General features: G+C 38.0%; 1 protein-coding gene across 6 annotated transcripts; it reads left to right on the top strand.

The window, feature by feature from the left end:
• On the top strand, positions 1–24,116 carry cpeb4b (cytoplasmic polyadenylation element binding protein 4b). Of its 6 annotated transcripts, none has more exons than XM_088932060.1 (11): positions 1–652; positions 1,022–2,205; positions 10,102–10,192; positions 13,320–13,370; positions 13,822–13,845; positions 15,905–16,075; positions 17,292–17,381; positions 17,491–17,609; positions 17,832–17,946; positions 18,392–18,573; positions 19,972–24,116. In XM_088932060.1, the coding sequence occupies exons 2-11, from the start codon at positions 1,084–1,086 to the stop codon at positions 20,197–20,199; spliced, it is 2,193 nt and encodes a 730-aa protein (XP_088788186.1). In that variant the 5' UTR covers positions 1–652; positions 1,022–1,083; the 3' UTR covers positions 20,200–24,116. The 6 variants fall into 6 exon arrangements, with proteins under 6 accessions (XP_088788186.1, XP_088788185.1, XP_088788188.1 ...); XM_088932059.1 differs by having other exon boundaries at positions 10,099–10,192; XM_088932062.1 differs by lacking the exon at positions 13,822–13,845.
• Positions 24,117–27,709: the final 3,593 nt, after the last annotated feature.

Here is a 27,709-nt window from a genome sequence, read left to right as displayed (position 1 = left end):
ATTTAGCTTCGGTCGTTTCTGAGGAGAGAAGGACAGCGGCAAAGAAACGCAGTAAAGACAAATAAAATAATTAAATAATTACGAGAACAAGGTGACAAAAACATGAGGCCGACGAAGAAACATATTTGATTGAAATCTGATTGGAACTCGCTGCAGTTAATGAACCCAAGGAACGACCGATGACGTAAATTTTGTTTGTTAAATAGTTTTTTTTGAAAAAAATAAGAATAGGATTTTGTGTCATTGAAGAAAAGAACAAGACGCTGGGAAATACAGCTCTGTAGGATTAATTTTCTATGAAACAGATTTATAAGGAAACATATCCTCGCCGGCCATTTAGCTTTCTCAGCCGCAGCTTATTTTGCTGTGGTCAAGCGAACGGATCTCGTTGGAGACGTCGCATCTGAGAACACAAGGGTACTAAAAGGTGAAAAAAAGTCAATTTATTCTTCTCGAAAGCTGAGCTGGGCTTCGGAAATAGCCTATTTGGAGATGTTCTAGTAAGCTTTTGGCGTGAATTGCTCAGCAGGAGAGGGAAAAGTGGCCTGAATCTTGATCAAACGTTAGACGTCATCAAAATTTTCCTGTATTTAAATGGTCGAGCAAGGTTAAGGCTGTTTGCTGACAAGAAGCAAGAAAAAACGACGAAAAGGTAAGATCTTTACGTTTTCTTAAACTAGCGCGACCATATACAGATGATTGCAAGGGCAGTGGCGCAATTATGTACGTATGTGATGTGCTAAAAATATTTGTGGAATCGCTAGCGTATTTTTATAGAAACGTCACAAGGCTATAATTAGGATACTAAAAAGCTCCTCTTGGACAGCAATAGTAATTTGTCTTCAAAGAATACGGTGACTCGAGAGTTAAGATCAAACATACATTACTGAATTGTTATTAACAGACTTGCTCCGACTCAAGGCCAGAAATTTCGTCATTTAATTCCCATTAACTTGGCTAGAACGCCCCATCAGCTAACTTTCTCTCGCCCTTTTGTGTGTTGTGTCTGTGTTTGTTTTAGGGAATACAGGAAAGGAGCAAAATACTGAGTGTTTTGGGGGAAAATTATACTGGATCACCTAAATGGGGGATTACGGGTTTGGAGTCTTAGTGCAAAACAACACTGGTAGTAAGTCAGCTTTCCCAGTAAGAATTCACCCACATCTGCAGCCTCCGCATCATCATCAGAATGCAACCCCAAGTCCTGCTGCTTTTATAAATAACAACACAGCTGCCAATGGCAGCAGTGCTGGATCGGCTTGGCTTTTTCCTGCACCGGCAGCCCACAGTAACATGCAAGATGAGATTCTGGGGTCAGAAAAACCCAAAGTCCAGCAGCAGCAACAGGAGATACAAGAAACGCAAGAAAAACAGCAGCTGTCGCCAAGCCACCAGGAAGCAGGTATTATATCGGAGCTGGAGAAGGCAAGACCAGAGGAGAGTAAAGGGGAGAATGGTACGACGGAGAGCAGCAACGGGAAGGACAAGCTCCGGATCGAGTCCCCGGTGCTGACCGGCTTTGACTACCAGGAGACGACGGGCCTGGGCACTGCCGCCCAGTCCAGCACCTCCTCCTCGTCCTCCCTGACCGGCTTCAACAACTGGTCGGCTGCTATCCCGCCCACCCCTTCCACGATCATCAACGAAGACGTCAGCTTCTTCAACCCGGCCGCCTCGGCCAGCAACGGGCCCCTGCTGTTCCAGAATTTCTCCCACCACGTCAGCCCGGGCTTCGGGGGCAATTTCTCCCCTCAGATCGGACCCCTGTCCCAGCACCACCCCCCGCACCCCCACTTCCAGCACCCCCACAACCAGCATCAGCCGCACCGGAGGTCGCCGGCGAGCCCCCACCCCCCGCCTTTCCCCCACAGGAATGCGGCATTCAGCCAGCTGCCCCATTTGGCTAATAATTTGAATAAGCCGCCTTCGCCATGGGCCAGTTACCAAAGCCCCTCACCCACCCCTTCCTCCACATCGTGGAGCCCTGGGGGCGGTTATGGCGGCTGGGGGGGATCCCAGGGCCGGGATTACCGCAGGGGGCTCAATGGCGGAATGACACCTCTCAACTCCATCTCCCCACTGAAGAAGACATTCCCGAACAACCACATGCCCTCGCAGAAGTATTCGCGAACAAGCCCGGGCTTCAACCCCAAATCCTGGATGGAAGACAGCATGAGCAGGAGTGAGAACATCTTTCCGTTTCAGGTGAGGGGAAGAGCAAGGCGGCCTGTAATATTCTGTATTTGCACGCTTATGCATGCATGTATGTTTTGTAAACCTCCTAGCCACTCAGAAAGGCCTAATCTGATTAACACGAGGCCTTCGCGTAGCTCCATTTGATAGATGCACTGCAGCAACAGACCAGAGCCGTGTGCTGTAAATGCCACAGGCCTGGATGACTAATGTGGCCCTGCCATTCGAGTTCTGTAAGCCATGTCTTGCAGATATAAAAAGACAAGGACAAGTGAGTCAAAAGCAGCAGCTTTTCTTTGCCATTTGGTGAGCTGATGTCAATGTGAGGAAATTTTAATAAAAAATAAAAGAAAAGAAATCCGGCACCTCCTAGCAGCTGAATGATGGCCTGCAAAATCATTTAAGCACTTAAACTGTGGCATGCATGCTGGAGATCTTCACCCCGGGCATTTTGTGAATTAAAATAATGCTACTAATAATGTGCATTTTTGTTTTAACACTATAAAGCATTTAGCAGTTCAAAATTAAGATGTGATGCGGATGATATTTCTTTTTTTTTACTCCTGTTATCTAAAACTGGATTTTCCAGCCGAGTCCTATCTGCCACGTTCCAGCTCAGTCTGGGCTGACGGGGAAGGTAACCTGATGAGTTCTTGTTATCGATCAGGGAAGACGGACTAATGCATAGCGCTGACATTTGAATTATTAATTCTGTCCAAAGTTGATAGGAGTAAAATGTTCGGATCCCTTCGTCATGGGCAGTAACTGTGCTGCTCAAGTTAATGAGAAGTTTAACATTTCATTTTCTTTTCGAGCTGTGCCAACTGTGCAGAATTATCATCCACATGTATAATTGGTACTTTGGAGAGCTGGTCTCAAGTATAAAAGGAGGGGATGTGGTAATCAGTATTTTAGTTTTAGAATGACTGTGTCATTCAGTACAGTGTGATAGAATGGGTTATTTTCTAAGGGGTGTTACCGTAAGTTTCTTCAACCTCATTGTTTTCAAAATCAGGGGTAAAACCTGGTGTTTGCATTTAGAAAGCAAATGGTGGAAAGAAAAGGAAATGGTAAAATATACCTTTTTTAATTATAATATTTCTGTATTAGGTTATAGTAGTTCATGCACCCTTAGGTTTGTATATAGTAATAAGAGGAGGTAGTATGCAAGGTGGAGCTCTCTGATTATCCAGGAAATGTGTAGACATCTTAGCCTGGAGAGTGCAGCATGTTAAACTACTTGTATCTCCTGACTCATTTAGACATTAATTTTGAGAGACTGTGTGCCCAAAGTAGGAGTTCTTAGCCGGAGATGCATTTCCTTCTTCTTAGAGTTTATATGCACTTAGAGAATATCCAAAAACTTATCATCAAAGAATAAACTCTTTAGCCACTTTTTTTAAAAAGTATCAATTATTCATTTAAAATGTGCAAGAACGTGGGGGGGAAAAAAGCAAAGAAATCATTTAACTGCGTCATGTGTGTACCGAAGTTGACATTAAAAGATATGCATTGGTGAGCGGTGAAATTATTGTCATTATTAAATCGTTTTTTTTTACTTACAGTACATGGTTCAGGCCTACAGCCTGGAAGTAGCCATGTTGCTGTTTTCTTCAGCGTGTTGAACTGGGAGCGATTAAGAAACAGGTCTCACAATTCAGACCATTGAAAACAAGGATTGTTACAGTCAAAACAGTTTGTTCTCATCCTGTTTAATTCTGTAAACGTCTGCATACTGTGCACAACGGGAACAATCGAGGAAAAGCAACATCTGACAACTAATGAGCATGATCTGTAATTGTGATGAAAGTTGTCTGAGCATCTGCCTTATCTGAGCACCACGTAAGACGAAAGCAAGCCACAATTACAGTCGGAATAAGTTGCCCAGATAGTTTAAACCAAAAAACTTATAAATGCATTATGTGGCTTCTGTTAAGCGGCTCTCGTGTAATTAATTTTCTCTGCAAATGTTGGTGATTCTTATGTACAGCATCGTTCATAATTCAGCTCAGAGGAGCTGGACATTTCCTGGGGCTTAATCCTTTTTTAAGGCACCAACGTTTGCAGTATGAAAAATAAGTGATAAAATAATACATAGCCTCCTTCTGTGGAAGAAATGAATTCTGCCTAAGCTGTCACAGATGAGGCATTTATGATTAACCAGCAGAATGGAAAACAAGAAAATAAAACATGTGATTTTGGTGATGGATGCTATGCTTTGATGATAGGGTTGTCAGGTTTTGAAAGTGTTGGTTCGCTTTGATAAAATCTGTTACCTTTTAGGATAATACTTCTGACTGCCCAGGGCAGCATCCCTGAAGTGCTGCGAACAGTGCCCTTCGTAATACAGGTTTGGCCGCTTTCAGTTTGTGTCTGGCCAGTTGAAGCACTATTGTGATTGAACAGGATACAGATACTGGTATCTAAGGCCAACAATCTGCTGTTGCTTAGGTCCAGAGGCTATAAACTAAAAAAACAGAGGAGTAAAGGTTTGTAAAGGTCAGATTTTTAAAAAAATAACTACCTGTCAGCCTGTGAAGCTGTATTCAATGGTTAATCTGTTTTAGACGTGGAAATGTACACGCCGTGTGCAGATGAGACAAGTTGCGATATCTTGTTTGCTTGTGCCCTGCACAAGATAAGGAGTATACAGTAAAGATCAGACTGGGTGATGGAGTCCCTTTCAAAGTTCTGTTTAGGAAAGTCATTGTTAAGGTTTTTGTATAACATCAAGATCCCGTGGAGGTGCCTTACTGCATCCCCCTTTGATGATCAGCCATGACAGGCTGTGGACCGGATGCCAAAATACTAGATATGGCCTGTCTTTCTGCAGCAGCACAGAGACTGCAGTGACACTGGCGCTCCTGCACGGAGCTGTGTGTTGGCCTGCTGTACAGGCCCATCTTGAAGTTAGGAAGCAATAGCCTTGGGAATCTTTTACACTTGTGGCTTCAAGGCATCCCAATGTCTAGGTTCTTGATGATCGAAGGCTGTGGATGGAGGTCACTAACTGTCTTCAGTGTTTCCTTACTAGCTGTGCTAGTTAATTGCTGTAAGCAAGGTTTTGTCAACTGGTGCTAGTGGCAAACTATCGGTGCTAGTAATATCAGAAACTGAAGATCAAATTAAAACTGTGTGCAATTAAATTGAGGAAAAAGTATGGCTACATGAGCCAATAAAAAACAGTATTACAAATCGACGCTTGATGTTATTGCCTTGATAACTATTAAAAGCTTTGGCACCATTAAAGAGGATATAAATCATCACATTTCTGTTGTCTTTAATTTTTGTTTTCTGTGAAATATGGGTAGAGTTAGTATTAGAACACACCCTAGTTTAAATTTTTCCACCCCTTATTTCATAACTTGTGGTTTCTAGTTTTTCAGGTCACAGTCAGATCTATTCTTCTCCTTTTACGTAGCAATTTGCATTCATAAAAAGTATCCCAGGAATGTTATGATTTGGATTCAAGTTAAAATACATTTAAGAAATGATTATTAGCTCATCTAGTATATATCCTGTCAGGTACCCATTCTGCTGGGTTAGGTCCTGGCCCCATATTGGATGAATCAGTTATTGAAAATGGATGTTTTTATGTTTAATTTTGAAGATAATAGCGTGTGTCCTATGGTTTGATGATTTTAATTCTTTGTCTGGATTTCCAGTATGAATTCTGTGCTAAAGTCTGTGGTCAGGTTTGTTTTCAGTAGTACTGTACTTTAACAATGGAATAGTTCCAGGAACTTATTTTTGGACTGTGGAAAAAGTTTGTCCTTTAATCGGACCAAAGCAAATATTGTCATGGATCTGCGTAATTCAGAGTACACACTGTACTAATGGGTTCTGTAGTAAGTGATAGATGACTTTCATAATTACGAAAACAAGTGATTTACTTGGCAATATTGTAAAATATATACAAGTCAGATATTGTAATTCTTCTGATTTGAAATTCTGGTTGAATGTATGGGTCATTTTGTTTTGGCCTCTGTAAGATAAGATTACAGTGAAGCATAATGTTTTGTAAGCTAAGCTTTGAACTCTTTTTTTTTTTTTCTTCCTTCAATTCTGTCATCAGTTTCAATTGTCTCTGTTTTAGGGGGATTTAAAATCGTGCGTGTGGGCGTGTGTACGTGATTGTGTGTGATGTAAATGAATTGTTAGGAGAAACAGAGTCATGAAAAGTAAAGCTTAACTGGGGCATTAAAAAAACTGGAGCATCTGTTTACAGTGTCTGTATTACTGTGGCATCTATTTAAACCTCTCTTCTCCCTGTGAGAAATAAGAAACACTGCTTTACATTTGTAGCACAGCACATATTTCACTTTGGTCTACAATATCTTGGGGGGAAAACTAATTACGTCGGCTACAATTTAAATTGCTAGATAGAATTATGTATTTAAAGAGAACTTAATTACAAGCTCTAGAGTTGATACAATGAGATTAATATATGCAGATTTTAAGTTTTTATTCTATAGAAATAATATTCAAATTATATCTGTGCTCGTTGTGGGCTTTATCCATCGGTTTCTGCTTCTTAATGCAATGAAGTGGGAAGCTTCTAGCTTATGTGTCACAGATGTTCTACTGCAATATTTTGATCAAGTGCTGCTGCTACACTTTAATTACTTTATTATCAGAGAAAATCACAGGCCCTGTGGAAAAATTTCACACCCCATGCTTCAGAATCTCTGGATTGAAAATTAATATACTTTTAGTGGCAAAGGCATTGAAACTCTTTGAACAGCAACACAAAAATCATCTATGGTGTGGTTTGACTTCCAGATTAATGGTGTTTACAAAACTGCTGTTTCAAAGAAAATCTGTTAGTTTTCTTAATGTCATCTTTGAACATAATAGGTAACACAGTTATTTCTGTTCATAGCTGCTACTTTTATTACCAGAGATTTTGGAGTTTTAAGAAAATTTGAAAGAGCATACAGTAAGAACAAAATACTGTCTGTACAGTTTTTAATTACAGCTTTTTTCTAAAAAAGAGTAACAAAAGGACATTTCTAAGGTGCAGAATTTGCTGTTTTCAGTATTTAACATGGTGGAATTTACTGTTGGAGGAATAAGTTTTGCAACAATCTTCAGATGCCAATGCCTTATTTTGTTTACTGTACTGCATTTAACCCACAGTAAGAAATGAAATTGCTCTGTCCCTCTCTTTTATATCAAAACTCTCCTACTTTCAGGGCTTCCAAGTATATAAATAGTTTTACAGCCCAGAATAAATGCCTCACACTGTGTTTTCTGTAGCCACAATGCAGTGGAATTACATGATCCTGGTTTAAAGAGGAGAACCTATTTAAACTGGTGACAGCATTGCCCTTTGTGACCACAGAGTCAGCTGAGCTGCTCTTTTCCACTGCTGGCTGTGCCCCAGACGAGTCCCAGGCCCTGCTGTAAAGCCTTTAGGCTTACACGCTCAAAGGAAAAGCTAACAAGTGCACTAACTCAGTGTAAAAAATTACAGCAATGATTCATTTTACAGAAATATACAACATTTTTTTTTCTTTTCCGAGTCCCATTCTGAAAAAAATAATGTTTTAGAATGTCTTAGAAGATACTGGTATGTAAAGGGGTTTGAATACTCAAAGGACTTCTTTATTTTCTGTTTTTTCTTTCCATTTAATTTCCATTTTATGGTAATTAAAAGGACAGTAATGTCAGTGCTAGTGCAGGGGTTTGAGAGAGGACTACAAATATTCATCACCTTTTCTAAAAACTAATTGTTTAGTTTACTGGGTTGAGTTTTGGGAAAGCAGTCTGGACCCTCTTAAGGGATATTTTTAAGAGGCAGGATCGATGATGGCAGGCAAGCCTTTTTTGTCAAATAATTCTAAATCGAAACACTCTTTTGTGCTGTTCTAATCAGATTCTTAATAACTGTAACTAAGTTTGTGTGAAAGATCAATTGGTGGGCACATTCTTACCTCTTTGGAGTGCTAAATTTCACGAGGCTCATCTAAATTAAAAAGGGCTTGGGCTGGCGTAGATTTTGTTATGCAGATAATAGATCATAGTCTTCCTCCTACTTTAGTGCCAGCTGACATTTCCTTGTAGCTTTGAGTTAGTATGAAAATGTAAATATAGCTAACATCTTCACCCTAAACAATTCAAGTTTTTACTGAAACATTGTTTGTCCTTGTCACTGGTCATATACTGAAATGCTCTGTATCTGATTTGTTAGATAAGAGGGACCTATAATGTGAGAAAAGGTTTAGTTATACTGTTTTTTCTGCTGTATGATTTTTTGGAATCACTAGGCATAATATAGAGCAGTTTTTATGTTATAGTTTGTTATTCGTAATTTATATCCAATCTGGACAGATTTGAATAGGGAACCTGTGAGAATGGTAAAGAATGTTAGAGAGAATCTTCTGCTGTTTTTATTATAGTGAATAATAACTGTCCAAAATGGTAATAGTTGAACATGAGGCACCCTGCACTCTCTCCCTCCTGCAGCTCTCAGTGCACACATTGTTGCACACATACTGTACGTTGCTGTATTATATGAAGAGTGGGTGTAAAAGGGACAAAACACACAAAGGAAAGTTTTTATACACATCCCCCCTTTCATTTTTTAATAATTGTGTGGCCTCTGATGCAGCACACATGTATTATAGACAAGCTTCATCTCGAACTTTTCCCAGCAGAGTCCCATTGCATAAGGTGCATCAAAGATAGCCTTAGGTAAAGTCCTCAGGTGATCCTTGACCCCACGTTCATTTCTTCTTTACTGGTTAACCGTTCTTAAGAGTTTCCTCACTGGTCTAATTGGGCAACTCCAAAAGTTCCAGTTAAGCTTGAAAGGCAAAGGCCCGAGGAAGCAAAAAGAGTATGTGGTTCTCTATTGGTACTGGTGTATTTATTACACAGTTAAATAGTGAAAAGTTATTTAAGTACTATTTATCTAAACTCTAATTATCTTGATTATACTAGATTTGCAGTACGTATAAAACCATGGATCCCTTATTACATAAAAAATACTTTATTCAAAATCTTTCTCATTGAAATTCAGGTACTGATCACCAGTGTAATATTGCTGTATGTCCTTGAGTTACCCCTTGAACTTCTTCCAACATTATTTCTATGGTTGGGTTCTGTCAAGTTAGCAATGCGTATACTTACAGATGTGTTGTATGTACAGTATAGCATTGTTGGTACATTTGCAGACTTGCTGTTTCGCTTTACAGAAACAAAGCCAGCTATTGCCAGCAGAACTAGGAAAGGCATGGCATTGCTGGGTTGAATGCAGGCTCTGAAGACAAATCAGCACTGTGGGCATGTCTTTGAAAATCCTGTGGTCTGCGACGCATGGTTGCATGCATAATGGACATCTTCAGTTTTTTTTTTGTGGTTCTGCGGTGTGTATCGAGACAGCACGTGATTTTTCTTTTCAGTCCTACATCATATTTTGGGAGGATCCAGACATTACGTTAAAATTACTGGTTGGGCTGGTTTGTAATGGTCCTGCTTGGTTTACATGAACAACAGTGTTGGCAGTTTTTTGTGGGTCCTGCTACTGTGGATAGAAAAGTTATGATGATTCCTTCTCTTAATGTTCCTTCGGTGTTCTGTGATTCCACTTGATTGATTTTGTACTATTCACTGCAGTTGTGTAAGAAAAAGCACATTTTTGTTTCCAAAAAGCTCTTTATAACAACAACAATAATATGAATATATGTTTTCAGACCCTGCTACACTCATTGTGCGTGTTTGGGAACACTTTCATGAATTAAAACAAAATAGACTAAGCCTATAAAGAGAGAACATGAATATAGGTATTCTAATTTAGTTGTTTCTTGGCTTTTCTTACAAAGGGTGGATTTATTATGGTTTAGTAGAAACAATCAACAACAAAAAAGATCTTATAATTTAACAAACTTTTTTGATATCCAGCAGGAGCGCACAAGATCATTTGATGGCTTCAACATGCACTCATTGGAGAACTCCTTGATTGACATTATGAGGGCTGAGCAAGACTCGCTGAAAGGTAGGTCTTTGTCAAATCGATTAGCATTCGGTAGTAATTGATCCAAGAACATCAGCATAGTTTTAATCATTTGGCTTAGGTCTGCTTCAGAGCGAGAAATTTCACACCTCTTCACCAGTGGAAAGTAACTTTACTTCTTTTCTTTGCACATGGTTGTGCACGTTCCCCTCTTTTTCAATTGTTTTTTTTTGTGGAATTTAACCACATAGAGACATTTTTTTGTGATGTGAATATTTAATGGTATTACTGTACGCTGTGCTTTTTGTCAGCACAAGCTTTTTAATGTTTTCGAACACCAGTATGAAATGTTACCTTCCTAGATACATTTTTTTAATTCTAAGAAACAAACTTTATCACAGACGAGTATTGAGCTCTCAAAATATATATTAAACAGCCCAGTTAACCTCTTTAATGATAAAGCAAGCAGTATAGAGAACGTTTGCTTATTGTGAGTATGATTCGTTTCTAGAAGTGTTTCTTTAACATGCTTTTGTATTGATGTGGTACTCAATATAGGTTCCAAAATGTGTCATTTGCACTTTTTATGCTTGTGTTGATATTGTGCTGAGATTCAAGAGTCAGATTGTGAATTTGAAAGACCGGACAAGTCTTTAGTAAGATCTTGAACTGTGGTTTTCTCTTTTAACCACATGCAAGTGAGATGCATTTTGTTATTAAATAAAATTTGAATGTAAAATGTATTCATTTATGCTGCTTGTTAGATTGCATTTTTAGGCTAAAGAATATAAAAGGATACACCAGGACATGCTATGCTAGATGAACAATAATGATTATCCTTCATTGATGCTAAAGTCAACCCATCACTGTGTTTTTTTGATAGTTTTATTCTGTACATGATGAATATTTGACATATCTACAGTATCTCTAGGTAATGTTTGTTGCAGATAACCAGTTCTCAGTTAAATCTTAGCAATTTAGCATTGAATGTGGGTATAGTAAGCATTTATGGCATTTCAGACAGCTTTGTACACAGCAAAGTATTTAGACTCTAAATTGCAGTGTGGTCTTACATTCAGATATACTGCAGTACCACTGAATATGAACCTCCAGTGCTTGTTGAGCAGTATCCTGATTCTTTATGAAATGCCATCAAAAGTAGTTGCATTTAATTAATAATTCCATCTCTTCAGTTGTTGTTTTTTGCAAACACCAATCTGTTATTTCCTTGCTTGTGTTCTTCAATTAATTTTTCATTGTAACTTTTTTAAATGGAATAGTAGGAGCTTTAGGTGACAGTCGTAATTGCTGGTAATGGATAATACAGTAATTGCGTGAAATTAGAAATATTTTGCATTTGTATAGATGAATATGGGACCTTAATGTCGTAAGAATGTATTTTTGTTTGCATGCTAAAGTGGAATCTTAATTTTTCCGTATTTTTTCTCCTGAATGTGTCAGAAATTTTGGGGTGAAATCATAAAAACAATTCTGATGGCTGCAAGTCTGTTGTTAACTGTATAGTCGTACATCGTTACGGCTGGACAGATGTGTGAATTAACCTTCCTGGGAAATGTATGAAGTATTTGTCTTCTTTGGAGCTTCATGTATTCAATGGAAACCGAGACAGTGTGGCCTTTATGCTTTTTGAAACAGCTGTTATGAAATCTTGCTGTGATACCGTATTTCACTGGCAGGAAAAGGTTTTTTTTTGCCTATTTGCCCAAGGTTGAGACAAACCTAATGTGTGACCATTCTTTATAATGAAACAATAAAAGAAACTCAGGTATCAGATTTTTTTTATATTGTTTTTTGACAGAGTGCTAAAAGTGGTCTAACAAGATAATAAAATAAACCTCTGTACTGTCTCATGCATTTTTACATACTTTTTGAGACAACAATATAATTAACATTTTCTCAATACCATTCAAGGATTGTTTTAGTACATTAATAATTCCCTTTAACTGAGTTGCTAAAGTAAACTTCCTACAGGAAGGCTTGAAATCACCATATCCTGGTTTGAACAGTGTGTTTACTTTGCTGCCCGAAAAGGCTCAAAGCCAATAGGGAGCTTCCTAAGCACAGGTGCACATTTTTTTTACCTGGGGGAGTTTGCATGAGGTTGAAAAATAATGTAGAATACGTGCTTGCACTTGTAAGGGTGCATTGTCTGTAGATGTCGATTGCCCTGCAGGTGATTGTGGTATCATCCCCCTCTGCAGTAGGATTAGTATTGCTAATCCAGGGGCGTATCGGGGAGATAGGGATACTACAGACTTTGCAGCATATAAGAAAAACAAAACTTTGGATCTCAGGATATAATAAGCCCATGTGGGAGACTCCCCTCAGTATTGCCTAATTCAGAACACTTGGAACGTAAGAACACTGTGTGAAGATTTGCTTATAGCAGTCTAGTGACATTTCAGCTGGCAAGGGTGCGGTTTGGGTTGGATTTTATCTCTGTACTGCACTGTGCAGTCTATTTACAAAGGCATATTAGCCTAATTCTTTTTTGGTTGGTGGTGGGGACTTTTAATTAGGTTTAAACTAAGAATTTGATCAATGTAAATTCTAAATGCACCTCCTCTTTCACTTGGTGTGTCTTTAATCTTTTAACAGATTTGCATGATGGTAACAGAATAGTGCTGCCACTGAATATCATTGACTTTGTTGCAGTATGATTCAGATAGTTTTGAAAGGGAACAGCACTGAATTAGCACTGTTTAGGTCTGAAATAGGTTCAGTGTTGTGTGCCGTGTAAGGGAGATCACTGGTGCTAATATAGAGGTATGATCGATCTGGCATGATCGGAATCCATTGCTGAAGGCAGGCCTGTGATGGAATATTAAAACGTCGAGTGCTTTCATGCCCCTGTGAATTAGGACCAGCACTCTTTACTTTGCTTTGTATAAGTGTAAAATCTTAATTTTTATAGTTCAGCTTTCAGTTGTTCTTTCACTCCAGCTTTATTTAATGAAATGAAATCTGCAAGATTTCCTTTATACCACACAATTTAGATATGTTTTGTGCACAATTTAATATTCTCTACGATTTTGTCATACATTTTCATAGCAAAAAATGAGTTTATGGTCCAATTTAACTGATAAATTACTTGTAGCAATTTAAAATTGATCTGTTAATTGATTGTGTTTTCTTTGCTTGGTTAAAGGTCGTTTAGGATTCTCACATCAAGGGGGAGATAGTCCTTTGCCCATAAATGGTATGACAACATGTTTAGTTGCTTTATTGTTTTTATTTTATACTAACACCACAGATCGAGTCTCTATATATTTTGACCATGCTAACTAAAGAAAATCAGAATTGTTCTGTGCTCTGTGATAGCTGATTACGGCGGCATGCAAAGATAATATGTTACACAAAAGAAAAACAGTTGGTAGAAATATTATAATAGTACTGTTATTAACCCTCAAGTGAAAATAATCAAAAACTTGCTTTTTTACTAATACTCTACTATTAAACTAAACACATTAGTATTGTAATTACTAAGAATCTTCAGATTAATCCCAGTTTGGAGCAGTCTGTCTTGTGTAACCCGAAAGATCAATGTTCAGTACACATGGATGCCATCATAGGGGTTATAACCAAGCTATGCCTTGACTGCACCTTGTGACCTACGTACTTACAGTTCTGTTGTCTTGTTTTGCATGCAGCAAGGACATATGGGAGGCGACGAGGTAAAACATATGAAATAATTTTTAAATGCATTATGTATAAATGTGATCCATTTTTTTTTGTGAAGGCCACAGCACGTCAATCATCCCTTCCATCTTTTCACTTCACTTGATAATTGAAGGCATGGCAGCCTGCTGTTTAATTAAATAAAAAGCGTGAGCTGGAAGGAGCAGGGAAACGCATATCTGTGCCTTTCCAGTGTCTCCGCTGTAATACAGGAAGCTCATCTTAATGGAATTCCCGTGTGACTGACATAAATGCAAGTGCTTTCTGTCTCCTGTGTATTTCTCTTGAGAGAGGTCACTTGCATGTTGATGAGCCCTCAAACACATTTAATCGATGGCCTCCATGAAAGGCATGCATGCAAACGTTCATGTAATCCAAACGCTCACAGAAAAGGATGCTAGAATTTAAATGTTATTAAGTCTTGTTTTGAACGAATTATAGCTTTAACCTTTAAACTCAAAAGAAAATTCATCTTGGAGCATTTATTGGAATTTCAAGCTGAAATGTTTGCCTTCAGGACTCACGATAAGCGCTTTTTGAACTGATAAGGAGGCTTCAGCTTATGATGGTGGGCAAAAAAGCCGAGATCACAAATCAGTCCTTTGTATGTAGGGTTTTACAGTTCAATCTGCTTTATTATTTGAGAGAGCACACATGTAATCTACATTTTGTCTCCAGTCTGCAGAAATAAGGAGATGCACAAAACAGCTATAGCTTTGATAACAGCATGCAACTTTGTAGTAAGAACAGCAACAAAGTAACCTAGAAATCACGTACTGTGTGTGCAGGCTATCTGCAACAATCTGAGCTGCCTCCTTTGGTCAGAAGCTGCATAGTCCTCTAGAAAACCACTTTAAAATATCTGACGAAAGATGGCATTATTCCTGTAAACTGAAAGCAGTTTGTGTCCTCATGACAATCTTTCCTCTGCTCTTCACTCATCTCTCATCAAAACACACTTTTATCTTTGAATTATCACATAAAAATTATGATTTTCCTTACCACATGCACTATTATTTTATCCTGAATTAAGAACTGCTTAATTGAACATTGACTGGAGTGCAGGCATATTTTACTAGTTTGTACTATTCATAAATCCTTTAACTATGGCTTTTTTGTTAAAAGATTATTAATAAAGTCTGATTGATCACAGTGGGCCTAGGGACAGGATTGGGCATGACAGTGTTGGAGCTGTTATTGGTTGTAATATAGTGTTGTTCTTGAACACGTGCATGTGACAGCCATTTGATTGCATGCTGGCTGAGACAGAATGACAGTAAATATGACAGGGAGCTAGATCTCTTATGTAAAGAAGCTTGATGTTTCATTGTGATCGGTGCAGTTTTTGCTTCAGCACAGAATAATCTTTAGCAATTTACCCCAAGGATGTCTTTCCCTAACATAACAATCCTCTACAGTGTCTCTGTCACATTGTTGTTTCGACTCAGTTCTTATAAAATGCAATTTCAATTGCTTGCCACGTTCGTAGAACTGGGGAACGGGGATTTTAAAAGCAGTACCGATAGTTTTGCTGTTCATAGGGTTAGTGTGTTCTTCATTTGTTTCAGTGGAAGTCCAAGAGCAGTTCAAAATGCATTGCAAGCATTAAAGATAGCTGGTGGAAATGAAACTCCAATTACACTCAGGTTTAAAGCTATATGCTGCAAAGCAAGAAACAGGGAGTCACAAGTGGCAGAATAATAAACAAATGTATATAACTGCAGTTGGGTTTGAAGTAGGGTTATGTTGTAACTGATTTTAAATGTTATGCTGTAAACTAATATGATGCAGATGCACCAGTCCTGTTCTGATCTTTCTATATTTTGTGAATACTGTTCTGTATATTAGAATACAGTTAATTCTGTGATTTTGATGCACAATTCCTTCTTCGATTTTATTAGAATACTTTTTTTTTTCTTTATTCCAGATATGTCCTAGAATCACTCAAGAGAAATTCAGCCCATGTAAAAGTAAATATTTCAGTGGCTGGCTGCCGGAGCTGCAGCCTGGCTGCTGGCGCTCACTACGTGTTTTCTGTTCCATGTCTCTTCTCAGGTCATTCCTCACTCTTCCCAATGGAGGACGGATTCCCGGATGATGACCGACCTGAGCAGAGCCTTCCTGGCCTAGGCTCCCCTCACTGCTTTCCCCATCAGAACGGGGAGCGAGTCGAGCGCTACTCTCGAAAAGTGTTTGTCGGAGGCCTTCCTCCCGACATTGATGAAGGTATGGTCATGGAATGATGGGAACACTGTCCTAAGTGTTTGTGGCCCAGTGTTTGTGGGAGATCCACTGCCAGACAATATACAGTTTTAATAAGATGATATAGAAGGAATGTCAAAAAAAGAGGCCTTCATTCAACTGTTTTCCAACTGCTTTATCCAATTCTGGGTTGCCGGGGAGCCGGAGCCTATCTCAACAAAGAAACAGGTGCAAGGCAGGATTTATCCTGGATTGGACACCAGCCCATCGCAGGGCACATACAGTCACACTCAAACCTGGGCCAATATTCCCAAAAGCCAATTAACCCACCAGTATGTCTTTGGACTGTGGCAGGAAACCGGTGCCCCTGGAGAAAAACCCATGAGAACATGGGGAGAACATTCAGTCGTTCCTGAATGGAACCTGGGGCCTCAGCGCTGCGAGGCAGCAATGCTAACCACTGAGCCACTGTGCTGAAGAGCTTTCATGTTTGGATTAGATCATATTTACTTAATTCTTTGTCATAGAAACATTCCCATAATACTGGCAAAATGTATAGGAAATATATATAAGTTTCCATAACATATTTTCTATACGTGGTGTGGGTACCCAGGAGAAAAACTGCACTTCTATTTAAATCTGTCGCACGGGAGCCATTATATTATATAACACTAACTTTTTTTTTCCTGTTATTACTAGGGGCCAATTAACATGGTAGGATACAAACATTTTGGTTCTGATAGGGGGCAATTCTTCTGTACTATTCAAGGACCTGTTTTTTTTTTTTAATATTGGTAGGAAACCTTTCAAATTACGTTGACCATCGGGATCTTTTGTTTGGGGTTTACAAGTTCAATAGCTCGAAAACTGGCTTCAAGAATCGAAAGAATAGAAGAGAAATGAATATTGATTTACCAGCCTGAAAATGCACCACTCCTGAAATAGTACTTCTGAGATCTTTATTTCTTCTTTCTGAATGAGTAGCGTTCAGAAAAAAGAGAGCGTACCGCCCCTGTTAATCTGTTCATACTGTCCCTGTTGTACTTTCTTTCTTCAAAAATGACTTGACGAAATGATTGTTTATAGAACTACAATGTACATGCAAATGTATTCCCTATGTTGCAGCATGAAATATTGCAGATTTTGTAGATTGCTTTAAACATTTACTTTTTTATCTGGTATTGAAAGCTTATTTGTATGTAGTATAAGTAACATTTATATCAAAACCTTTGCATTCTAGATGAAATAACTGCTAGTTTCAGGCGCTTTGGACACCTTTTCGTGGATTGGCCTCACAAAGCAGAGAGCAAATCTTACTTTCCTCCGAAAGGTAAGGAATACCAAGTGGGTTTAAAATGGGGAAAAATGCAGAGTGTTTGTTTGAGGTTGTACAGGAGACGCACCTGCCCACCTGACTTGTCTCCTGTCTGGTTGGCCAGGTTATGCATTCCTTCTTTTCCAAGATGAGAGCTCAGTTCAGGCCTTGATTGATGCTTGTATTGAAGAAGATGGCAAGCTGTACCTCTGTGTCTCTAGTCCCACCATTAAGGACAAACCGGTAAGAATCCCGGCAGCCATCTGATTTGCTATAATTATACCATGCCTTTTAGTTTACTGTAAGAATGCAGTACTTTTTTGTTTTTTTGGGTGTAGAAGGGAAATGTGCGCTTATATTTATTATTGCTTGCTTTAGATTCTTGACATGCAACAGTGCCCAGCAGACTAAATTGCTTCTTTTCTGGATTCATAATATGTGCTAATCCCACGTTGATAATAATAGGTTCAGATTCGCCCTTGGAATCTCAACGATAGTGATTTTGTGATGGATGGCTCCCAGCCCCTAGATCCAAGGAAGACTATTTTTGTGGGTGGCGTTCCACGTCCTCTTCGTGCAGGTAGTGTGCTCTTTAAATCAGTAAACCAAACAATATGTACACCCCCTTATATACCCCATAGAAAAATAGTTATAGTTTTTTTTTAATTCAAAAACCGTGGCAGTGGCAGTTTTCATTTTGGGGGTTAATTTGATGTATTCAAGCTGGCTGCACAGTTTAGTGTCAGGATAGCTGTCTTTATTGCTGAGGAGTTTGTGTGATCCCAGTTATGTTTATCAAATGCGTTGGTCATTATATGCTGTGAGACGTAATATTAATGAGACATCGGGCAAACATAATGAATACAACACAACAAGGATCATGCCTTTAATTCAGCTGCTGCCAGTTTATGCAGTTTGTATGTGATACGTATGGGCATTTACAGCAGGAAGCTGATAGTGTATTTAAACATGTGACTTGTACCCTGTAATGTGCTGCCTTCTCATGCTCCTGCTGTGTACCGTAGTGGAGCTTGCCATGATCATGGACCGGCTGTATGGAGGAGTTTGCTATGCAGGCATTGACACAGACCCAGAGCTGAAGTACCCCAAAGGAGCTGGGCGGGTCGCCTTCTCTAATCAACAGAGCTACATTGCTGCTATCAGCGCACGCTTTGTGCAGCTGCAGCACGGAGAAATTGATAAACGGGTGAGTACACAGCCACAGTGCAGGGTCTCCTTCACAGGCAGTCCCAAAACCAAGAGCAACAACAGGGCCTGATGGCAGAAAGCCTGTGATGAATGAAGGAATTGTTTAGTCAGTCTAGCCATTAGTTTGATAAGCTATGTAGTGGCTTTTTTGGTGATGTGTCATGAAGCAACAAATTGCCCAGTTCTTTTATCAGTCATTTGGTTACAGCTGAGCACTGACAGGCAGAGCAATCTTCCCTTGTTTGTAAATATTGTGTTAAAGTTGGGGTGTTGGGTCTAACGGCGGCTCAGTACTGTTTTAGGAAAAGTCATGCCGCTGTTCAGTTTGCTTTGTACGCCATGATGAAAAGTGTAGATGGTATTCACGTTTTTGTAAATGTACACAACTGTGAATACACATTATTTGAAATATTGTTTAAAGCCCAGTGAAATTAGATTATGTTCCTTAAAGAACAAAAATGAAAAAGAAAAACGTATTTCATTAATATTGTATTAAACCTACACTGTCCTCAAGGACTGATATCAATAGGCTTGTGCTCTTACAGCTTTCTTGATTTAAAAAAAAAAGCTGCGATTACCTTCATCAAGTTGAAATGGTAGTTTGTGTACATTTTATTATAATGACAATATCATAATAATCAAAGTGTTGTAGAACATGTGCACAGCTTGCTTTCCGATATATTATAATCACATAGGTACAAAAATCTTCTCTTTTTAACAGCAGAATACATTTTGCATTGGTTACAGATTCTCTAGGCAAAAACCAGTAGAAATTACCAGACCAGGTATTTACTATGTCAAATGACCACATTTGTTTTCTGCTGTTTTATGGATTGTTTTGTACACTGCCTCTGAGTACTGCATTGAAGTTGTGAATTGCCTAGATTTCCACTTGAGCTCTGATTTCAGTCGGAAGTGATAAAAGGTTATCATCTGTAGTTGTTTATAGATGTCTTATGATTTAATACACAAGCTTAAGAAGTATCCAGAATAGGGCCCATTGGTGAAATAAGTCAAACCCTTGTTAATCTCCTTATTGACATCTCCCTCAAGCATTTGAATTATACTTATGTATGTTTAAATCATTTTAATGCCTCAGGCTTTATAGATTAGAGTGATAAAACAAGTAGATTTGCAGTTACAAAACACACTTGCTTCTTTCAGCATGTTCACCTGGGTTTTTAAGACCGTTTAAACCCTAGTTTCTCATTCGGAGAAGAAGGGACTGTTGGTCACTGAGAATGCGAGATGAATCTATTTGTAATGGCAGGGATGTTGTTTCTTGCCTACTGCTCTTTAGTCTACAATCCAAGGAACCTGTCTCTTGAGCGGTAACTGACGGTGTGTTTTTTTTCTTTGTTTTGTTTTGTGTGCTCGGACCTTTCCCACACTGAAGGTGGAAGTCAAGCCATATGTCCTCGATGATCAGCTGTGCGATGAATGTCAGGGGACCCGCTGCGGTGGGAAGTTCGCCCCATTCTTCTGTGCCAATGTAACCTGTCTACAGTATTACTGTGAATATTGCTGGGCTGCTATTCACTCTCGGGCTGGCAGGGAGTTCCACAAGCCACTGGTAAAAGAGGGAGGAGATCGCCCTCGGCACATTTCATTCCGCTGGAACTGAACCAGCACGGTCGTCTCGAGCTGCAAACGTCATACAAAATAAATGCACTTTTCTGTTGCTGGTTCCTTTTTTTTATTTTTAATCTGGTTTTTACTTTTTTTATTTTTATTTAATCTTATTTTGAAACTGGAATTTCTTTTTAAAAGAACACGTAGAAAAAGAAAAGTGAAATCCATTTTTACTTTGACTCCATTTGTTTTTTTTTTACTAGTGCACATGGGACTTGAATGCATTTAGAGCTATTTATGATATATGTATATATATACATGTATTTATAAACAGCTTCCAGTTAAAAAATGTAGTTGTAATGAACCAAATCTGGTGTCCTTTACCTTTGAAATGTATGAAAGTAGTACAATTTTAAATATTTTACAGTGCAGATGTTTGCGTTAATTCTTCATAAACATTAACTTTTTATCCACTGAGGGGTGTAGGTTTCACCTCATATGAAGTATGCTAGAAACCTTTGTGCTTCTTTCGTATGTTTCAGAGTAAAGATATGACTTTATATATTTTTCTGAGCTTCATTGGCTAAACCTGGACTAATTTTTGGAAATCATTAAATAAAAGCAGTCGCTTGAGGAAGAAAAGAGAAAAGAAGAACGCTGAGAGATCTTGAATTGGCTTTTGATTACAAAAGGTTTCTTGCTAAAGAAGGGTGCACTTATTTCTTTATTTTAGGATGCAGATTTGAAATAAAATCTCCCAGTAGTTAACCAAAGCTTGATCTAAATTGGTGTGAACATAATAGCTGCAGACTGGTGTTTCCTTTCCTAGAGTCTAGTTAGTGCATTTCTTTAGACCATCCCAATGTTTAAAGTTATTAATTTCATTATAAAACTGTTAGCATTTGTTCTCCATTTTGACATGCAAAACCTAATACCTCAAGCTTTGCTGCTAATGTATTGAGTATGGTGTAGAAAACAAGCTTTCCCCCTCCTTAAACATTGTCCAACATGAGAATCAAAGGGATAAGGCATCTTCCGAAGGTACAGATTTTTAAAAAGGCTTCTCCTGTTAGTTTTTTTTTCCTCTCTCTTTGCTGGCAGGATTAGAAACTGAGACTGTGCTCATCACAAATAAAATAAGAAATATAGTTACTGTGCCTACAGTTAACCAACCAGGCCAAGCCTCAGTTAAGACATTTAAACCACCTTGTATCTGCAACCCTTTAGCAAACATGAAAGCACAGTAATATTCAGGACTGCTGATACCGAGCCCTTGTTTGTGCACGTCAGTGCAACTCTCCCAGACTCACAGATGACCTATTTTATTTAATGCAAGAAACAATGGTGAAAGGAAATAGAAGTTAGTGTAATTGACAAATTTATAAACCTAAGTCCCTTTCTGTATCACTAGTGCCAACTTGACAAATGCATGTGATAGTGTAACCAACATATAGCATGTGATGCACAATAAATAGTCTAGTTGTTGCATGCTCTGCAGGTTGGCATTTAATATGTCTGGCCACCTGCAAGTTATCCACTCAAATGACGACTGCAATAAAGAGGTGAAACCTAGGTACTTTGGGATCTACAGCCAAAGATGGTTGTGCAACAGTGAGGAATGAACATTTTTTTTTCTTTATCATGATGTTCAGATGGGCTCCAGCAAACCAAAGATTGGCCTCAAATTGTTAAAGAGAAGTTAAGAGACCTGCACGATACAAGTTAATCTAGTTCTTTTTAAAGGTAGAGGCATCATCAGAAAAATCCAAGTTCCAAAGGTCAAAATGGAGACATTTGTTGCTAGACAGTTGAACATCTTAGAGAAAACTGCATTAGCTTACTTACGAACAGGTTATGGAAAACAAAAGCTTACGCTAGTGTAGGTAATTCCAGTAGTATCTGAATTTGCTTACATATAACTTGTCAGGGATTTTAGTGCTGAAATATAACTTATTAATATAGTAGTGAGAAATTATCCTTGTTTTGGCTTGATGGGTGTATTGTTGCACCAACTCTACCATGACTTAAGTTAGGGGGTGTGGTGGGTTAACATTTTAGTAGTATAACACTTTTTGAAGAATTTGCTGTTAATGAGAAAAAATTCTTTTGTACATGGCCTGCTGATTTTTTGGTACAGTGTTTTCTAGCTAAATTATTTTGTCATGCACATATAAACATTTATTATGCACTACTTTTCTATATCTTTTTTTCCAACAGTCATTTTAGGCACATTTTTCACAAATGGGAAAACTCCTTTTTGCAATACCTCAATTTTTCACATTGTGAAAGGTAGCTTTTGTACTTTTGTTACTGAGAGATCTGCATATATGGTAAACTTCATTTAAAAGAAAAAAATTGAATGATTTTAATATATATTATTTTCAATTCTGCTTTTTATACATTTCAGTGCTGAGGAAACTTTTTAACTATATAAGCGTGCACTGGTGTTGTGAATTTGAGTCTGCAGAGGAGATCGAAAGTGTATTGCTAAAGATCTTATATCTTTTCCACAAGTTTGTTTCTGTATGAACTGAAAACAAATGATCTTAAAGCATGATGAGAATAGGTTGTCATTAAACTAATGTTAATATTTCTAAACATGCATTCAGCACCTGGCTATATTAGAAAAAAAATTCTGACTCCCTCACTAATGGTAGCAGAAATATAAATATATTACGAATACAAAATTTGGTATATGTTAGGCTGTTATCTTGTACCACAAGAATGGATGTTAGGTGTTTAAATATTTTAAATTTAAAATATATATTCTTGAACTGCCAACTAGCTCATATTGTAATCCTTAGCATGCATGAGGAAAAAATGAATACAGGAATTAGCTTTTGAAATTTAATTGTCGTGGTTGTGATACAGACGTGTTTATAAAGTTTTAATTTCTTAAGGACCCCCATGTGTTAATCTGTATGCCTTCTCCATACACAGACCTCTGCGGAATGCACAAATAAAACTCTAAAATAGACTTTGCAGTGCAGGATTTGAGCATTCTATAGGACACTGTTGGAAAGACTTGAGAATTCACCCTGCTCCCCTGCCCTTTGTGTTGAAGAGCCTAAACCTTTCGTGAAAGGGGATTTAAGACTTGAATGTGGTAAATGTCGCAAGTTAACTTCGAGTTGTTATGTGCAATACTTTTTTTGAAATTTTTTCAGAAAAGAATCTTTGCAATGTAATTCTTTAATGCCATTTTTAATTGCAGACATTTAAAGAAGATGTTAATATGTTTTTCACAGTCATTTTCTACTGTTATTGTAATCCTTTTCATGCTGGTGTTTGTAAAAAAAAAAGAAATCAAACTATTTGTACTAATATAAATAATTGAAGTTATTTTTAAAACATTAAAAGTTTTGTGCTCATTTGCTTATTTTGTTACTTTATTTCAAGCTACTGTGATTGATAGCATTGTAATTATTAGGTCAATAATGTATTTAGCAGTTTATTGGTATATTTTTAATTGGAATGTATAATTCATTTTTATAATTTTGATCAGATTTTTGTTATATTTTTGAGGTGAAGCTTTTAATATGTTAAAGTGTCTAGTTTTTACTAATTGCTATATTGTGCTCAACAATATATGGTTCACATTTTCAGAAGGAAAAGATATTTAAATATTTGTCTGTTAATGATGTTACTTAATGGCAAAATTTCAATAGTTTTTAACTGTGTATGGGAAGGTTGTTGTATTTATTAATAGCATTTTTTACTTCAGATATCACCTTAATTTTTATTATGTCATTTCACATTTATAAGTTCCTATTTTTGTATTTTTCTTTCTAATTAAGTTATGTAATACAAATGTCCATATTTCTAGAGTTGGTCTGTAGAAGTGCTAGTGAAAAAAGGAATCTAATGTTATTTAATTGTTTGCAGCCAACTATTTATAACAGTATGCATAATTTTTAAATATTTGTAATGTGAAATGTTGAATGAATAAAAACTTAACTGTGAAAAAAAGTGAATGGCATTTTCATTTGTAATACAGGCTCAAGATGATAGTAGGTATTTAGAAATTGTTTGTCTTAGTTCTTGTTCTAAGTAATGTATTATTGTATAAGAGAATTAAACACACAAGTTCTTTATACTGGTTGCCACAGGGGGAAGTCTTTAAACTTCAAAAACATCCAGGTTCTGTCACTTTTAAATGTAGCCTTTTTTTAATCTTTGCATTGAAAACGTAATAAAGTTGAGATATACTTACTGTAATTATCATGGTACATTTTCCTTGCCATTTGCAAATTTGTATCAAATTTAGAGTGGTTTCTCCTTCATTCTATGCACCAATCAAGATATAACTGAAGGGGTTTGTGGGTAATGACTGTAGGCCTATGAATCTACTGTGCACTTTTTATTCAATATAAATGTCTAAACAGATCTATTAAGTCTGTTGTTAAATTAGACACTTTTCTAGTGTTGCTTTCATGCCTTCAGAGTGAAGCATAAATCAATTACTGATCCAAAATTATAATTGAAAACCTTGCTTTTGAAATCTGCAGATACAAAGCAGAATTTGTGTATTTGTATGATGTACTCTTGGACAATTGTAGCTTCTAGCAGTCAAATCTCAGTATTAATTTATAAACATCTGTGACGTTCACACTTAAATCAGGTCATGTGTATTTTTAGAGTTTAACGGAGTTCTATTTTTGCCGTCTTCATACAGGCATATGATTATAAAGCAACTTAACAATACACTGTGGAATAAATGTGCACAACATTTATTTCGAAAACCTAAAACTGTAATCCTAACAAATATATATCTGGCATCGAGAAAGCAATTTGGTTTTAAAAAGAAAAATGATTTAAAAAGAATAAATGCTCAGAAGTGGGGAAAAAAAAGTCAATTATAAGAAAAGGTGAAAATGCAATGTTTCATGTATTTTGAAATGAATACATGTTTATTGTTTCATATGTTTATTGTTTCTTAAAGTGCCGTTGAAGCGTTGAAGACCTGCCTGGTTGACAGTGATGCTTTGGTCTTCTGCTTGCATGGAGGGATGGAATGTCAGTGTTGACATTGAAATGACAAAGATATCTGCAGCAGGACGTTGCACTCCCATTTTTCAAAGCCTAATCATCTTCAGCTCAATGCCTCCACCTAGTGTTTCTATTATTAATGGCTGTGTGTTACAAACCTAGAACTGCACAAGGTTTATTTTACCTGACCTCTTGAATACTTCTCATTCAGAGAGTTGGTTTAATAATAATTATAATAATTGCTTACACTTATATAGGGCTTTTCTGGACACTCCACTCAAAGTGCTTTACAGGTAACTCCCCTCAACCACCACCAATGTGCAGCATCCACCTGGATGATGCAACGGCAGCCATAGTGCGCCAGAACACTCACCACACATCAGCTATCAGTGGGGAGGAGAGCAGTGTAACCTGCTTAGCTTCAGTGGGCTGCCAGCTGTGAGTTGCAGGGTGACATGGCTGCTGGCTTTAATTATTGCCATGCATTTTAATCGTGGACACTGGCATCCGAAAGGCTAAGTAGATACAATACTAAAGCTTAAACTCTACATTAGCATAGGAGTGGTGGGTAATATGTCATCACATACCACTGGTGGATCTTGGGTTACATTTGAACACAATCCCACATAAAAGCAAACAGAACTATGCGTTATACATCTAATAACTCATATAAGGGACAGCCCAGGTTCAGAGGCTGTGAAAACATTTTATCTTTAGGCTGTACATTTTGCTCTGATTTACATGAAGGCCTTCACGGAGGTTTGTCAATTTTGTGGTACAGGTTTTCAAAGGGGAGAGTTGTTTTTCCCTTACTGCAGTGCCAGGTGAGAATGTGCACAGTTTCAGCACAGTCAGGCTGATGGCAAAGCTCTCCATGCCTAAAACAAGGGAGCGAGCTTGATGGTTACAGACCTGAAGGGCAAAGCCTTTTTGCTTGCTGTAGTGGGGGGGAAAAGTCAGGGAAGACGCATGGCTCTGTGTGAATGAAGGGTTTGGAAATAAAAGGGATGATCTGTGTCTTTTTGATTTCAGACGTTTTCTCGGTGCTCGGTCTAAAACATTTATTTGGAGTTCCAGAAAGCTTTGTTTTACGTCTGTCCAAACTGTAGGAATCCAAGGTTGTATATGCAACTGGATTGGAAACTAGTAAGCAAATAGGAAACATGGAGTCATCTTAACTTCTCTACCTTAATCCATGTACACTAAGCTGTAGTTTAATATAATTTATAGAAAAAGTTTTGTACATCCTGGATGTGCAGACAGGCAATAAGAATGCAACAAATACTATTGGTTTCAATACTAGTTTTGTATAGTTAATACTTTCTGATATATAACTATGATAGTTTAAAAAAATCATCAATTGAGGGGTACAAGATGCTAACCAGATAATTCCATTGCATCCTGAGTACAGTTGAGGCCTGTTCCTGGTGGATTGTGTAGCACTTGAGGTCCTTCAGAGTAGATCAAAGTGCTTCCTGTTTTCTGCACTGGCCACCACTGAATTAGGTGCACTGTTTGTTTGCAGAAAGTACATCAATTCCTGTTGGTAATAAAAGATTCTCCAGTTTTTTAAGTATTTTAAGTAATTGTCCAGTAAAAAACAAATAAATGGGGTGGCACAGTGGCAAGCTCTGGGTTCAGTTCCACACCTGGGGTTCTGTCTATGTGGAGTTTGTATGTTCTCACTATTTTCTTGTGAGCTTCCTCCAGTTGTTCTGTGTTCCACCCACAGACCAAAGGCATACTGGTAGTTTAAGTGGGTTCTGGGAAAATTGGCCCTGGTGTGAGAGTGTGCATGTCTGTGTCTGTGTGTGTGCCATGCTGCGGACTGGTAGCGCATCGAAGATGTGCTTGGCCTGTGCCGTTGTTTGTCAGATTAGGCACCGGCACCTCAGTGGCCCTTTACTGGATAAAGTGCTTAGAAAGTGGATGGATGCATGAAAAAATTAAACAAAAATAATAAAGGTGCAATCAAAAGAATTTCTCTGAGCCTCACGATGAACCTAAGCTAGTGCTGAATTTCTTTCATTTTCTGGGCATAACTCCTGACTTCTTTGCCTGTTCTCATCTTGAGATCTTCAGTAGGGATTCCAAACCCTGCTGTGTCCCTCTTTTGATATGACTCTTTCTCTGCAACTTACTATTACAAGTGGCAGAACTGAGAGTGGCCTGCCTGTTCCTCCACAGGCAGGAAATTAACATGGAATAATAGCCTCCATAGGGCAGAGATGAAAAAATGACATCATCTTCCTTTCTCTGTCAAGGAAAACAAAGATTCTGCTGAGCAAATCGAGTCTGACAGACTGTGTAGGCCTCTGGGAGCAGGAGTGAGAGAGGGAGAAATAAAGATGGAGAGATAGAGGGAGAGAAATGCTTTTCTGATTTCTGGAGTAGAATACAGATAAAAGCAAACAGAACATTCTTTTTTAGAAGGAAGTTGGAACACAGTCGGTAATCCCTGTTCTGAATCTCCTGCTGCCAGAAAACAGTAAAGGAATTCAGAATTCCTTTTAGAAATGTGTTATTTGATCAATAGGTGGCATAGCCTGCCTTTGTTGTTAATAACAGGTTAA

The sequence above is a fragment of the Atractosteus spatula genome, chromosome 14 (assembly GCF_055471065.1).
Source record: "Atractosteus spatula isolate fAtrSpa1 chromosome 14, fAtrSpa1.hap1, whole genome shotgun sequence".
NCBI classification, from domain to species: domain Eukaryota; kingdom Metazoa; phylum Chordata; class Actinopteri; order Semionotiformes; family Lepisosteidae; genus Atractosteus; species Atractosteus spatula.
Note: the sequence above shows the minus strand (reverse complement) of the source record. Positions and strands in the feature narration are given on the sequence as shown.